Source organism: Miscanthus floridulus, chromosome 14, assembly GCF_019320115.1.
Source record: "Miscanthus floridulus cultivar M001 chromosome 14, ASM1932011v1, whole genome shotgun sequence".
Taxonomy (NCBI): domain Eukaryota; kingdom Viridiplantae; phylum Streptophyta; class Magnoliopsida; order Poales; family Poaceae; genus Miscanthus; species Miscanthus floridulus.
This window is the reverse complement of record NC_089593.1, coordinates 35,989,110-36,004,387: the sequence shown is the minus strand read 5'-3', so window position 1 is coordinate 36,004,387 and position 15,278 is coordinate 35,989,110. Positions and strand designations below refer to the sequence as shown.

Sequence of the window (15,278 nt, the reverse complement as noted above, 5' to 3'; positions counted from 1 at the left end):
TTGTGTTGTCCTTGGACGAATTAGCTAAAAGAAGTACCTCCGTCCCCTGTGGAAAATATGATACCCTGATACTTCCGGGTGAAAGCTACAACGGTAATTTCATACGCTTGTGGATTAACTTTTGTAGACATTAAGAAATACCAACAGCTAGCACGATCAATGAATGGTAACTTTGTGTAAACCCCCGGTGTGGTCAAAGCGCAGTCTTTTTAGTGAAGGAAAATCGTGTCCATAATTTGTTTTAGATTTTCTTTGTTGCGATTTAGCAGCGTCGCTATATCATCATTGATAACAAGAGTTGCAACAGTCTTGCAAGCTCCGAGGTGGTCGAGAAGCTTGGCTTGACCACTCAATTACACACATGTCCATGATATATCCAATGGATGAATTCTTGTGATAAGATAAAGGTAAATATAATTGCATGTATTGAATTTCCAATTAATACTTATAAAGATAGTGCTGACATTAACTTAATACCTATGCAAGCATGTTCTTTGCTGCTAGATAAACCTTGGATTTATGCAAATAATGTTCCGCATAATACGATTGCTAACGATACATGTTCAAATACAATTGTAGCAGAATTACTCTTTTACTTACAACTACTCCTCAAATTTTAGAAGTTCGTCTTATATGGGCAGAGAATAAAGAACTAAGCCTTTAGAAAAAATGGGTTAATTCAGATGTTGTAATACCATCCTCTAAACTTGTTTTATTGTAGAATGAGTCTATTACTTTGCCTCTTGTTGGAACTATTATCTTGCAGATTGTACAAGAGAAAGAGGTCAATCAGAATAGAATGCACATCACATTGTTTCAAGTGAGAGCTATCCTCTAATCCTCTTATCTAGAATTTATCAACCAATCATGTGATCGAAGAGCAACATTTAGCAGAAACTTTCATTGATTTACCTTTGTCACAAGTTGATTTGGTCATTATTCCTAGTGATAAGCAGGAGTTGTGCCTTTGATGCTTATGTTAATCTTGTGCCACAAATAATGACAGAAAATGATTCTTTTGTTTTGGATGTGAACTGATCATAGATCAGTTGGTTGGGTTCCTTGTGGTGGAACCTGCACACCCGGGTTCAAGTCCTCGCCTTGGCACGGGTGCTCGTATTTTCCTGGATTTATTTTAGGATTTAACGGCGCTATGCTTTCAGTTGTAGGCGACGTCCCCATCGACAGCGAGTCGCCTGTGGTGACTTCGTGAATTTCAAGATCTGCAGGGTCAGTCCTTCGGAGGTGCTCATAGGGGTAGGATTTGCATACGTGTGTTTATAAGGGTGAGTGTGCATGCATGTTTGGATGTCTACATTGTACCGTATAAATCTAAAAAAAATGCTTGTGCTGAAAATAAAATTTTTCTTTCCAATAATGCTACTAGAAATTTAAAGAACGAGTACAAATTCCTATTAATAGATCAGCTGGTCTTTATAGCAAGAGTACGGGTTCCTATTAAATGTTTTTATACTAGGATGAACATTGTGCACACATGGTGTGACAAGATGAACTTTGTCAAACATGATGTTTTTCTGCATGTGCTCAAACAAGCCATGTAGAAGAAAGTCATGTCTACTGCAACTTGCAGATGCAAAGAGGATGAAATGTTGCAGATGCGACCAGCATTGCAGTGGAAAACTAGGAACTTAATTCATGCAGCACGTTGCAATATGTTGTAACAATTTCCATGGTTTATTCATCAAGACATCAAGGACAAGTTTCTATTAATAGGTTTTTATAGTAGGATGGACAAACATTGCGCACATGATGTGACAAGATGAACATCAAGATTATGTTGTCTGCCGCATGAGCTCAGTTGTGCTAAATCATGTCCAAAGAAAGGTTGTGGTTGCAGATGTGATAAGCATTGAGATTGAAAAGCAGAAAGTCATTTGTGCAAAATGATGCAGCATGTTAATACAATTGTCATTGGTTTAGTCCATTAAGGCATAAATTACCAACATACACGCTGCAACTGAACAATGGGTTGCACAGTAGCGTAACAGAACATCGCTCCACAACCCAATAGTAAACATTGCAAGCAACAGAAATCCAATCAACTATGCTCAGTGCAATCCTGAACATTAGTACCTATACCCAAACCAATAATAAATACAACAATTTATATTACGACCATATGTACAAACATTTCTTAGGAGATCACAAACAAGATGAAACATTTTTTGTCTAATACTAAGCAACATATGATAAAGAAACTTCTAGACAGAATGTTCCCTGGATGGGGAAGACTTGTAACAAGTCTTTAGACTGACATATGAACCATATTCCTTGTCACATCATGATGAATACAACCCTCCAATTCCTTGAACTTTATTTAGCTTCCTGTCACAATTCAATGTAGCAATGAGTGTGAGCAACATGAGATATCACTGCATTATACACAGATACATAGGCTGTATCACTGTGCTGGTGCATTATAACATTGAAATAGCACTCTAAAAAGCACTCACAATGTATCTGATATAAATACTGAATACAACTAAATGCAAATGTTATTTTCATTCAATCAATCTGATCTACCAAAATCATAACAGATATAAGTATATAGCATTGTTCTATGTTTAGTTTTGGATGTTACTTCACTACCATTAGGAAATAGTTGTTGGTACTACAGAAATATTTCCATATAATACAGATTAATTTCCATGAACAATTGGACAAATCAAATGTGTAGCAGAATATGACACCCTTACAAGGAATAAAGGCAATTCCTCATTAACAAATTTCAGAAGTAAAGCAAAAGCGCCTTTTATCCATATTATTATAATGCATACCACTACCACTGTTGCAAATTTGCAAAAATACACTTATTCTGAAAAAAACATGTTTACATAAAGTCAAACTAGCAAATAGCGATCTAGTATCAACCTCACATACCTCCTCTAGCTGTTGAAAGCTCCAAGTTTGTTTTCTTCCTTTCAAGGATTAAAGAGGGCATCTTGCAAGCAGACAATTGTTCTAAGTTGTACAGCTTTCTCCAGTTTTTTCTGCACTATAACTTAAGGAGCATTATTTCTTCTTTTTAAGATTTGGTGCTCCTTGACACCTGTTATTTACAATGGAACATCTCCATCTCTACAGGGCCATCATGTATCAAGTCATTTCAATAACAGATCAGAAGTTGCAGTCTTTCCACCATTCATTGAAAGCTTTCTTTTCATCTGAATTTCCCAGACTGTTTCAGAAATCAAGAGACTCAGTTTCGGACCAATCTTAGTAGTCAACGGCAGGTCAATTCCAGCATTTCTCAAAGCTTCTATGATAAGTTTCTCAGATTTTGGGTCATGGTCAGCACATCGCAATGGAGCAGTGCCTCTCAGAACAGGTTTTCCACAAGTTGCTTCCCCATTTGGCAGACCACTGCATGAAATCATAAGAGTAAACAGTTGAGACATGAATTAATGCTTGCTATGTACAAGATGAAAAGAGAGAATATCTGAAAGGTAAAGTCAGAACTATACAAATTCAATGTTTCGTTTCATACACTGCCATGCCCATGCATATGTGCAAGACCCAAAGAAGAAGTATTAATTACTAAATATAGTTCCTCAGCAAAAAGAAAAATACAAAACAAATGAAAGAGTATAGTACACAGATTGAACTAGGGACTACTTAACAGAAACAAAGAAACCCACCAATGCAATAAGTGATAGCACCAAAATTAACTACAACCAACAATAGTTAAAGCTGAACTTCATGTATATAGAATTCTGATTTGGTATACTCCTACCTAATCCCAGTAAGATACAACATTAATTATCATTCTTTTATGTCAACAAATTTACTATGCAAGTATAATGATGATAAAATTTAAGAGGTTTTAACATAAAGATAACAGATGATGATGGCATACAAATACTATATTGTTGGGTTTTTCCAGAAACAAATGTAACATCAATGCAGTAAGCCAAAGTGTTTCATTTGACTTTGTATTATGTGAAACCAGACTTAATTAAAAATTTGACTACAAAAATGGGAACCAGCATCAGCGACCGTCCATTTACTTGCGGCGTCATTTTGGAAAAAAAAGTATACATAACCCCCTCAACTATTCCGGGTGGACTACTTCACCCCCAAACTATAAAACCAGATTTTCTACCCCCTGAACTTTCCAAAACCGGCCAAATAACCCCCCAAGCGGTTTTGGACGGTGGTTTTGCTACAGTGACAGTGGTTTTGTCTTTTTCTTTTTTATTTATTTCCGCCGAATCTTTGAAAAATCATAGTAAACCACAGAAAAATCGTAAAATGGAAAATTCAATTTTGTTGGACTCCACATGAGTAGATCTACACAGTGAACATATAATATGGTATTCTTTAGTATAAAGTTTTTTTTTATCTTTAGATCTATGCTTTTCTATAATTAATTGGAATAATTTATAGCTATAGCTTCTATGGTCCAATTGTGGTGAAATTTTTATGGTGGACTAATTATTGTATGCTTGAATTATAGTAAAAATTTCATACTCATTAGATCATGTATGACTTAGTTATAGATAAAGCATAGATTTAACGAGCATAAACCTAAATAAATTTATAACTAAGTTATACATGATCCAATGAGTATGGAATTTTTACTACAATTCAAACATACAATAATTAGCCCACCATAAAAATTTCACCACAATTGGACCATAGAAGAAGGGCAGGCCTGGTGCAGTGGTGAGAGCTGTCTCACTGAGTCACCAGGTCACGGTTCGAAGCAGCCTCTCCGCAGATTTTGCGGGGGGAAGGCTTGCCTCGGTTTTTCCCTTCCCCAGACCCCACTCATGTGGTAGCCTCCGGCACTAGGTCTGCCCTTTTTTTAATTGGACCACAGAAGCTGCAGCTATGAATTATTCCAATTAATTACATAAAAAGCAATGATCAAAAACTTTGTATTAAAGTATATCATATTATATGTTCACTGTGTAGATCTACTCATGTGGAGTCCAACAAAATTGGATTTTTCCATTTTATGATTTTTCTGTGATTTTCTATGATTTCTCAAAGATTCAGCGGAAATAAATAAAAAATATAAAGACAAAACCACCATCACTACAGTAAAACCGTCGTCCAAAACCACTTGAGGGTTATTTGACCGGTTTTGGAAAGTTCAGGGGGTAAAAAAATCTGATTTTATAGTTTGGGGGGTGAAGTAGTCCACCCTGAATAGTTGAGGGGGTTATGTAGACTTTTTCCGTCATTTTGAGAACAAAACCAGTCTTCTTAATATAATAATACGCAACCCTCCTACGTGTTTGAGAAAAAAAAACCAGTAAAAAAATATGCTGGTGTTGATAAAACAAGGTCACGCACAGACTGAATGGTTCAATGCCCCAAATCTGCATTCAACTGCACCACACAGATAAGACCCACACAACCAGCCAAACTGCGGAAGCATGTGGCGTTTCCATTCAGACAGGATACTCTATACTAGGCAAATATATCCTGTCATATTGATATCGACCAAAAATACTAAGACATTTGAAGTCACGCTGGCACGACATGGGGGTGGCAATGCAGCCTGAGCGTTGAAGGGTTTATAAAGATGTCATGCCAGTTCAAAATGCTGTGAATAATCACATAAATGCAGTACCACAGTAAGCCCATGTGTAAATTTGGAGCCAAGCATAATTATAGAGGTAAGCTTAGTCAACTGTTGCTGAGTTGCGGTGCAGCTCAAGGTATGCCATAGGTCGAGCTCAGCCATGCTAGCTTAACTTGCAAGAGTACCATGATTTTCTTCATGGGTAGGAATCAAGTGAGCATTACCGGAAAAGAAATAGTACCACATTCAATGTTATGTGCAAATAATTTTGTTTGTGTGGCCCACTGATAGTTATTAAGGTCATAAGGCAAGGTGTACAACCCAACCCTCTTCACATAATTGTATCACCTAGACACTTATGGCAGAGACCTAGGTGATGTCACATGTAGAATCATGAATGCCCCAAGAGTAACTCCATCTCAACTCAACACACTGTGACACCTGACAGGATACCAAGACTATCCTTTTACTGTGCGAAAGGTAGTCTTAGGATTCCCAACCATTGCCACTTCATTTATTCCTATGACTTCATGTGGCACCCAATCATCCCTTTAGGCATTTCCTATCTTCCATTCCCCTTTGCTGCCTCTGTTTTTCCACATTGCTGCAACCTCCTTACCGAAGTCAACAAGAAAAGCAAGGGTAGCATAACAAGAGACGATGAATGATGCAGAATCTATCCCCTGAAGGGTGAGAAAATAAGCGTAATCGAACCGAAGAAGAGTGGGAGACAACAAAAAAGAGCTGTAGAAAGTCAAGAGAACACATGATATTGTGGAATCTTCTCGGAGAAGGATGAGTGACAGCAGAATTAAGACAGAGAAGGTACACATGAAATGCACCTTGTCCTGTGGCAGTGGCAACCTACATATTTGTTGACAATACATTAAAAACAATTGGATGGTTAATAGGAAGACATCAATTGTAGGTGCAGAGCTTGGTTAAGAGGAAGAGCACACAAAAGGAGTTGCCAGCAGTCTGCAAAATTTTTAAAAGTTCAGTTAACAATCCCAGCTAGTCAAACTAGTTTGTGTGTCAAAACATATTTCTGTTAAGTCAATTTTGCTTTGGTGTTGACTAGTGAGCGATGTTGAGGTGATAAATGGATCCAATGAGAGAGAAGATATGGCACATTCACTTGGGTTAAGCAACACGTGAAGAGCATTCAATGCAATGCAGTAACAAAGTCCTGAGAAGACCCGAAAGCAAAACTTTGAAACATTCAGCATAATATCCATGAGGATCATGCTATTCAATCATATCTAACAGACAGTCAAGCCCCACCCTCTTTTTGTCGATGGTTAGAGGGAATAACTTGCTGAACATGGAAAGGTAGAGGCACATGCCAAAGTAATTGTGGAGTGAGGATATTAATTGAAATTCACATGCAATTAATTCAGGATAAAATTGTATAAATATGATAAATTAAAACAAAGGTACTGATATAGGATATAGATAAGTGAAATGAAGAATGCAACAGCTACATAGTTAAGTTCAAGGATTCAGCAGCAATAGAGTTTCCAAAAATGCCTTTACCTATCCAAAGCCAGGAGGCAGCTACAAGCCAGCTCTGGCTCTTGCATTTGGCACTTGCTAGTTCCCATTTTAAATCATCACATACATCCACTAGTATTTACATTTCACCAAAATAGTAGATAAGTACTATAGTTAATTATATTAGTCCAGAACTCCAGATATACTAGTGTAACTAGTATTTACATTTCACCAAAATAGTAGATAAGTACTATAGTTAATTATATTAGTCCAGATACTAGTGTAACTAACTTTTAAAAGAAAACAAGGATTCAAGGAATACGTGGAAACCAAGGTATTCCAAACAGAGTTGTGAGCCTTCACCAAATAATTCAAGAATATATGTTTGCAGACTTAGTCCTCTGCCAACATGTGCTAGAAAATAAAATTCAGTAACATAGCCACCAAATCAATGTGCTTGAACAGGTTTTCTACATAAAAAAAACTAGTACATTAAAAAAAAGTCTACAAATTCCACCTAGAATGAAATGAAGCCACTAGCAAATTTCTCACCATGGTGCCATACAAGTCTGTCAACCAGAATTATATACAAATACTGCGAAATCATACCACCCAAGCACATCCTGGATTAGTGCACCCACGAAGCATACCTTTTCTTAGTGGGGAAGGCGCAGGGCTGATAGAGCTGCTGCTTGGGGTCCAAGAGGATGTGATTGAAGCAGTACGGGGACAGGGGCATCGCCTTGGCCTCGCAATTCGAGGCCGCACAGCCCGTCCTCCCGCCCGCAGCTGACACAGGAGGGGCAACGGCACAATTCTCCAGCGGGCCAACGACGACTCCATTCTCTGGCGGTCCAGCACTGACCCCATTCTCTTTCGGCGGCAGCAGCGGCGGAGGCGGAGCATGCGGGGGCTCGTCGTCGAGCGCGGGGCTGGCGCCGTGCTCCCACCAGTACTCGCCGTGCCTGGCGGGGAGCTCATCGGCTAGCACCCAGTACTGGGCGCGGTAGAGGGAGCAGAGCTGCACCAGGCGGCGCCGGCGCCGGCAGAGGACCTCCTCGCGGGACAGCGCCGCCGAGAGGCTGAGCTCTGCATCGCGCGCCGCGCCAACGACCTCCACCGGCGGCAGCGGCGGGTGGGGGTCGTCCATGGAAATGGAATGGACCAGGTAACCAGGGTTATTCCACGGCTAGGGTTTCGGGGTTTAAGGAGGCGGCGGGAGCGGGGAACCAGAAGCGGAAGGTTTGCCGCCGCGCCGGGACCGGGAGGCGAGGCGCGGAGCCGAACGGTGACTGGAATCACATCAGAACGGGCCCGTCTCAGAGGCTTGTCTTTTTTTTTCCCCCTTGTTCGGCCCATTTGCTGCGCAGCCCAGCGCCTATGTGAACACTTGCTTAGTGCCCTGCTTGTTTAAGCTCTCGGCCAGTTTTGGTTACTTATAGCCTTTTGATCCTTGAAATTGTATTTATTTTAAATAATAACTATATTTTAGATATATATTAATTAAGTTAATATGGTTGTATATGGATTATATTTGTGTATTGGTATTGGCTATACGAGAGAGATACTTATGTGTTGTATTTCTACCGTAGAGGGGCAAGTTCAAAAGCGTGTTATAAGTTGCAAAGTTGAAACATAGAATATTGATATATAAAATCAATTTTTATCTTGCACCCTGTGAATTTAAGATAGGCTTATATGTGAACTTTGAAAAGTGGTGGAATGTTATATTCTAAACCAAATAGCCTAATTTATTAAGTAAATTTCAATTTCTCCAAATAAAAAGATCCAAACGGCCCTTAGTTCAATACTCCATTTATTTATTCTGATCTGAATCGGACCCATGCAACAAACCCACAGCTGCTGTATGCTTTTGTTCATGGAGTCACTGCGTGTGGTGCCTGCATGGGATTTTGCAAATGGTACTCCCTCCAAAATATTTGGTGTTTTTGTTTTTCTAGATAAATTACTTTTATTATATATCTAGACATAGCGTATATCTAATTGCATAGCAAAATCTATGTATCTAGAGAAGGCAAAACATCTTATAATTTGGAATAGAGAGAATATTTGTCATGGTATGATCCATTATTTCTAGAAATGATAGTCTATGCATTTAAGCAAATCAATGTCGGAAGAAAATCGTTTATGTTGTTCCTAAAAATAACAAAATAGTTAAACACTTCTTGTTTTTGAATCACACAATTTTCCTATCAGAATGCTTTGTGCAAAGGACAGGCTTTTGAATTGAAACAAATTACTGTAGCATAACACGGGACCTTATTATTATTGTTGTTGCATCTTATAATAATGTGACTCCTCGGCGTCCAAAATTTCGAAACAACATATGACCTATTTGGAATGGTTTAAATTTTGGGCTAAGCTAGCTTTTCTCCGGCTGCCCAGTGCCCGCAACAGCCACTCGGTGGAGAAGCTCGAGCTAGAAAAAGCTAACAGATTGGCATTACCTCTAGCTCCCATGATAGCTTCCATGGTGGATCGAACCTCGGTGATGATGATGAAGGTGTCTAGATCCTGCATGGAGGTGGGCAGATAGGTTCTGAACCCAACAGAGAGGTGACACCCTCGGGAGCTCATACACCAAAGATGAAGGCAACGACTAGAGGGGAGCTTGGTGTTGCTAGAGGGGAGCATATACATATAGTGACACAGGAGAGTGTGATAGCCAAAGGGGCCGGGAGAGGTCGGTGTCGTATGAAAGGGCAACTGTCGAAGTGGAGATCAACAAAAAGAGATTGACGGTGCCATACTCCTAGCATTTCTGACTACCGGATATGTTGGCTATCGAATCCGTATATGCCAAAGAAGACCCAAAGGTTCACGACTCGTCTATTCAAAATAGGATATCTGAAGATCATGCTAATACTTAGATTAGGGCATGACTATGTAACTTGTAGGGCAAGTAGACCTCGGATATAAATAGCTAGCTATCCGCCCTATTGTAATCATCGAAACTCTCATAGGCATAACCATCTTGTAATTGCCATCTCGCTATTCGACGAGATCGTAATACAAACAAGTAGCAACTAGACGTAAGGCTTTTACTCACTTCCCGGGAGCCTGAACTAGTATAAATCTTGTGTCCCGACTGTGGTTACTCTCTGCATCAAGCGAATTCCTCCAAGAACCGAATGTCTGCCGGTAAAAAACACCGACAGAGGCGCGCTAGGTAGGGGGGATTTCGCGCAAAGAGTGATCATGCCGATCATCCGCGGAGTTTGGTATGCCGATCCGATGCGATCCGACGTTGAGGTGTTGCCAACTTTGGTCAAGGATAAGATCTTGGGGGCTACCACTCAAGACCTCAGATCTACTCGCCATCCCGCAACATGCCACCAACTATTCACTTTGGAAGCTTGGTATTCGAGCATGATGCTTACTTCAATCTCAAGTGGACGGGAATCGATGATCCCAATCTAACCTACACCGGGCGTGAGGTTTTCGTCTCCTAGGGACATCCAACCGAGGAGGAGAAGAACGACAAAACCGCTCAACTCGACCTAGACTTCGAGGACTCATAGAGTGAGTTAGATCCCTTCGAAAGTCGTCAAATCTATATGGCTAGTTGTGATTAGACTCCGGTAGATGAGGCTAGGTCATCGGCAACCCGACCACCTCCACGCCTTAGCAATGCACCAACACTCAATACAGCCGCGCCCCGAGCACCGACTCAGTCAACCTTGGCTCTGAAGAATCTAAGTTACGACTTTCGAGTAGCCCAGGAAGACAACATACAGCTCAGAACGCTCCTAGGCACTATGGGGGCCCTAGCAGAAGAGGGCACACCTTTGGCAAAAATCATCGAGCAAGCGCAAAATCTGGCTGACCAGACAAAGCAGCGTATGGATGCTAAAGCAGCCAAATCCCAATCTAATCTAGAGGTTGTAACCCTCCTCTCGAGTGATCTAATCGATCGGAAGGAAACCGCTATCAACCAAGGCGAGGTCGAGATCCACGGTGTAACACCCCTGGTGTTAAGCATCACTAAAACTTGGTCATGTCATCATCATGCATAATGAGCATGCATTTTAGCTAATCATGTTGAAAGGATCAAGATGCCCAAGAGGGGGGGTGAATTGGGCTAATTCTAAATTTCTTTGCAATAGTTAAATCATATGGGTAGCCCAATTAACCCCTTGTGCCTAGAAAGTGTTTCTAATTGTTCTACCGCACAAAAGACTTGCAACCTAAGTTCCAATCCTACTCTAGCATGGCAATTCTATGAATGTAAAGACAAGAATTGAATTACTCAAAGTAAATAGAGAAGGAGGAACGCGGCGATGTTTTGCCGAGGTATCGGAGAGTCGCCACTCCCCACTAGTCCTTGTTGGAGCACCTGCGCAACGGTGTAGCTCCCCTTGATCCGTGCAAGGATCAAGTGCTCTCTACGGGTTGATTCTTCGACACTCCGTCGCGGTGAATCACCCACAACCGCTCACAACTTGAGTTGGGTCACCCACAAGCTTCGTCGGGTGATCACCAAGAGTAACAAGCACGAACTCTCACTTGACCACGACAAGCCTAATGAGAAGGGTGGTGTTGGGGACCTAATACCGGGGTACCTCAGAAGGTGGAACCAATAACCATCGAATGTTAAAAACTTCTAGACGGACAAGGGCGCCGCTACGTTCCTTGCTCGAATGACGGGAGTTTGGTTCCACCTCGCCCGACACCTTTGGGCCAGCCCCGCCTCGCCCGAGGGCTAAGGGCTAGTCTCAGCCTCGCCCAATGCCTTTGGGACAGCTCCGCCTCGCCCGAGGGCTAAGGGCAAGTCTCCGCCTCGCCCGACGCCTTTGGGCCAGCCCCGCCTCGCTCGACGGCTAAGGGCTGGTCTCAGCTTCGTCCGACGCCTTTGGGATAGCTCTGCCTCGCCCGAGGGCTAAGGGCAAGTCTCTGCCTCGCCCGATGCCTTTGGGCCAGCCCCGCCTCACCCGAGGGCTAAGGGCTGGTCTCAGCCTCGCCCGACGCCTTTGGGACAGCTCCGCCTCGCCCGAGGGCTAAGGGCAAGTCTTCGCCTCGCTCGACGCCTTTGGGCCAGCCTCACCTCGTTTGAGGGCTAAGGGCTAGTCTCGGCCTCGCCTGACGCCATTGGGACAGCTCCGCCTCGCCCGAGGGCTGAGGGACAGACTCTGCCTCGCCTGACCCCTGAGGGGCGGGCTCGGTCTCGCCCAAGGGATAAGGACTGGTCTCCGCCTCGCCCGACGACCAAGGATGAACCTCGCCCCATTCGATGTCTAAAGACTGGTTTCGTCTTGCTTGACAACTTCTTCCTGTTCCCTCATGATGATGGGTACAGGACAATACAAGACGTTTGGGTCAACCATGGCTTCAATGACCATACCCTGCGCCCTGGCAGGAAAGGTACTGCTAGGGAATGTAACACCTCGGGTGTTTAAATATTAAAATCTGACATGTCATCATATGCATTGCAAAGCATTTGGCATTTGGTGAAACTTTGAGATGCATACACTAAAATAAGTTTATATTTATGTGGTATGTGTTGCATTGTATTGTTTGACTCAAGTCAATGTTTGTTTGGATTTTGAATTTTTCTTTTCAGAAAACCCCGCTTTTCAACATTTAAACCCTACCCTGAAAATCCATTTCAAAATCCAAGCATATTTTGGGGTTGGGCCCAAAAGCAAAAGTGTAGAGCTTGGCAAGTTATACAAAGTTTGTTTTTGGAGTTTTTCAAGTTGTTTAGAAAAATTTTGAGTAATTCAAAAAGGCGTAATTCGTTAAATTTCCCTATTTGAATTCAAAAGTTCATTTCAAAATCTAGACCGACTTAGGAAATGGTTATAAAAGCAAAGTTGTAGAACTTTTGATTTTGAGCAACTTTTGTTTTTGGAGATTTTTGAGTTGTTATGAAAATTTGGGAGTAATTTGTGAATTTTGGCGAATGGCAAACTTGTAATTTTGATGAACAGTGTTCACCGCTTGCGCTACACCGCCGACGAGCTTCGGCTTGCTTCCAGTCGCGCGCGTGGCCGTCTAGGCGTCGCGTTGGCGCGCTGAAGGCTTCCGCGTGGCTTCTTTGCGCTTCCTTGGTCGCGTTATAAGCCAGCCACCGTCGCCGTTCTTCGTTTTCTTTTCTCCTCTGTTTTCCAGTCACCGCCGCCGCAGCTCCGTCGAGCTTTTGCCGTCGAACCAGCGCCCACGCCATCACAGCAAAGCATGCTCCAGCTCCGCCGTATCCTTGCGCATCTAGCCAACCCACCAATTCAACTAGTCTAGGTCGGGAACTCGAGTTGCATCGTCTTCTTCCTCGCGGCCGACAACTCCTCCGCCGAGCACGATTCGCCGCGGCCAGAGCTCCACGGTGCATCTCCGTCCCTGGTTTTGGTTGATTCTGTTTCGTCTCGATGATGTAGTACTTAATCCATAGCTGGTTGCTCATTTTGACCACTGCAGTCGCTAGTACACCATCACCGACGACGTTTTGCTCCGCCGTGACTGCTGTCGACGTCGACCCGTGTCATCGTAGCTTATCCGGTCTCGTTCTTTGCTCCAACGTGTTCGTGGTGAGCTACTGGACCTTCCCATGCCCTCTGTTTCCTTGTTTTCGGCTTCGTATCGCCGGTGTTGTGTCGCCGTGCCACCGCGTCCGCCATGGCCGACGACGAGCTAGTATAGGGCCGTAATCAGTGCTGATAGGGACGTCAATCGATGCGCCTAGTCTTGGTGATCATTTTGGTACGTTGGCCGTCGCCGTTGGACTCGTCGTCGGCGAGAAATCGTCGGTCAGCGCCGTCGCCGTCGTAGTCAAACACGCGAGGTTAGGGATGACAGGTGGGACCCGTTGTCAGTGACTCAGCGTTCAAATGGATTTTTCTATTTTTAGATTTGAATGAATAGTGTCTGTTTTTGTTATTTTTGTGTAGATTTATTTAGAGCTCCAAAAATTATGAAAATTTTTGAGTGACTTCTCTGTGATGTATAGTATTTAATAAAATTATTTAATAATATTTTTCAGTACTTTTTGAATGTGGTAAAAATTGCTCAATTTATTAATAAATGGATTTCCATGATTTTTCTAGGCTTATTTAATTGTCCAAAAATTATGAAATTTGTTTTGCCACTTACTTATCATGAAATGAACATGTACTAAAATTTTGAGCTCAATTAGAATAAGTTGATTTATTTCATAATTTTGAATTAAATAATTAATTCATAAAAGCAAATAGTAACCTTTAGTGATTTAGGTTTTGTTTGTAATTTTGGATTGAGTGATGACCTCGGGTCATTAGTTGATAATGATCCTTGGCAATTGATGTATGTGTTACGATAAAGATTTAGTTTGTTTGACTTGCAACTGTACCGCGAAGGAAAGTTGTATTCAAATTGTTAATTTTTGTATCCATCATCGAGCATCATATTTAGTATTCCGCATCATGTTGAACATGGCATTGTTATTACGTGTAGTGAATGAAGGTGAAAACGTGGTAGTTAATCAAGCTGTTGAAGAGGTTAATCCGTCTGTTGAGGTCGGATCGTGTACTTGTGTAACGTCGCAGGAAACGGACTTTTCCGTCAACGAAGGCAAGCCCCGGATGCATACAACCCTACCTTGTGTTTTTCAAATTAATTTCGCTTTTGCTTTCTGTTACTGCATTAAGTGGTTAAGAGTTAAGTAAGAGCCTAATTGGTGCATTACCACCCTTGTTATTCCATATTTACCATATTACCAGTCTAAAACTCGTATATGCCTAGTTTTGCTTAGCTATGCGTAGAACGATGAAAGTCGGGTGACTACCTACCACCTGCAAGTAACAAATGGAACATTGGTTAATTATGTTAGCATGTGATATGGGAATGTGGAGTAATAAATCTAGACCGGGCGGACTCGGTGTGTGTGAGCCACAAGACATGGAGGTCTTGTGAGCGGGTTATTTCCGCCTGTGTCGATTAAGGCACGTCCGTTATTGAATTGTATGAGGTAAGAATTTGTAGTACTAACCACATACTCCGATAAGCCTGAACTTGGCAATTCTATTACGAGAATGGCTACTCGCGCACTGGGAGTGGAGAGATGGCGGGAATAGCGTGTACCCACGTGGCAATGGGCTAGAATGGTGGAGTACTGTGTTCTCGGGTGGCGCGGACCCGTTCTTGTTTTAGGGGATCCGAGGGTAGGTTGGTATATGTAGGTCGGGGACCTGCATATGTCGTGTGGTCTGGAATCCCCAGCTGGGCTTAATCGGTTCGA

The 15,278-nt window shown here is 42.2% G+C and overlaps 1 protein-coding gene across 1 annotated transcript; it reads right to left on the bottom strand.

Annotated features, from left to right (window-relative positions):
• Positions 1-1,935: 1,935 nt before the first annotated feature.
• On the bottom strand, positions 1,936-8,297 carry LOC136505823 (uncharacterized). Its single transcript, XM_066500964.1, has 3 exons — positions 7,699-8,297; positions 2,902-3,384; positions 1,936-2,346 (listed from the first exon to the last, which is right to left on the bottom strand). Exons 1-2 carry the CDS (start codon positions 8,196-8,198, stop codon positions 3,123-3,125), a joined length of 762 nt encoding a protein of 253 aa, XP_066357061.1. The 5' UTR covers positions 8,199-8,297; the 3' UTR covers positions 1,936-2,346; positions 2,902-3,122.
• Positions 8,298-15,278: the final 6,981 nt, after the last annotated feature.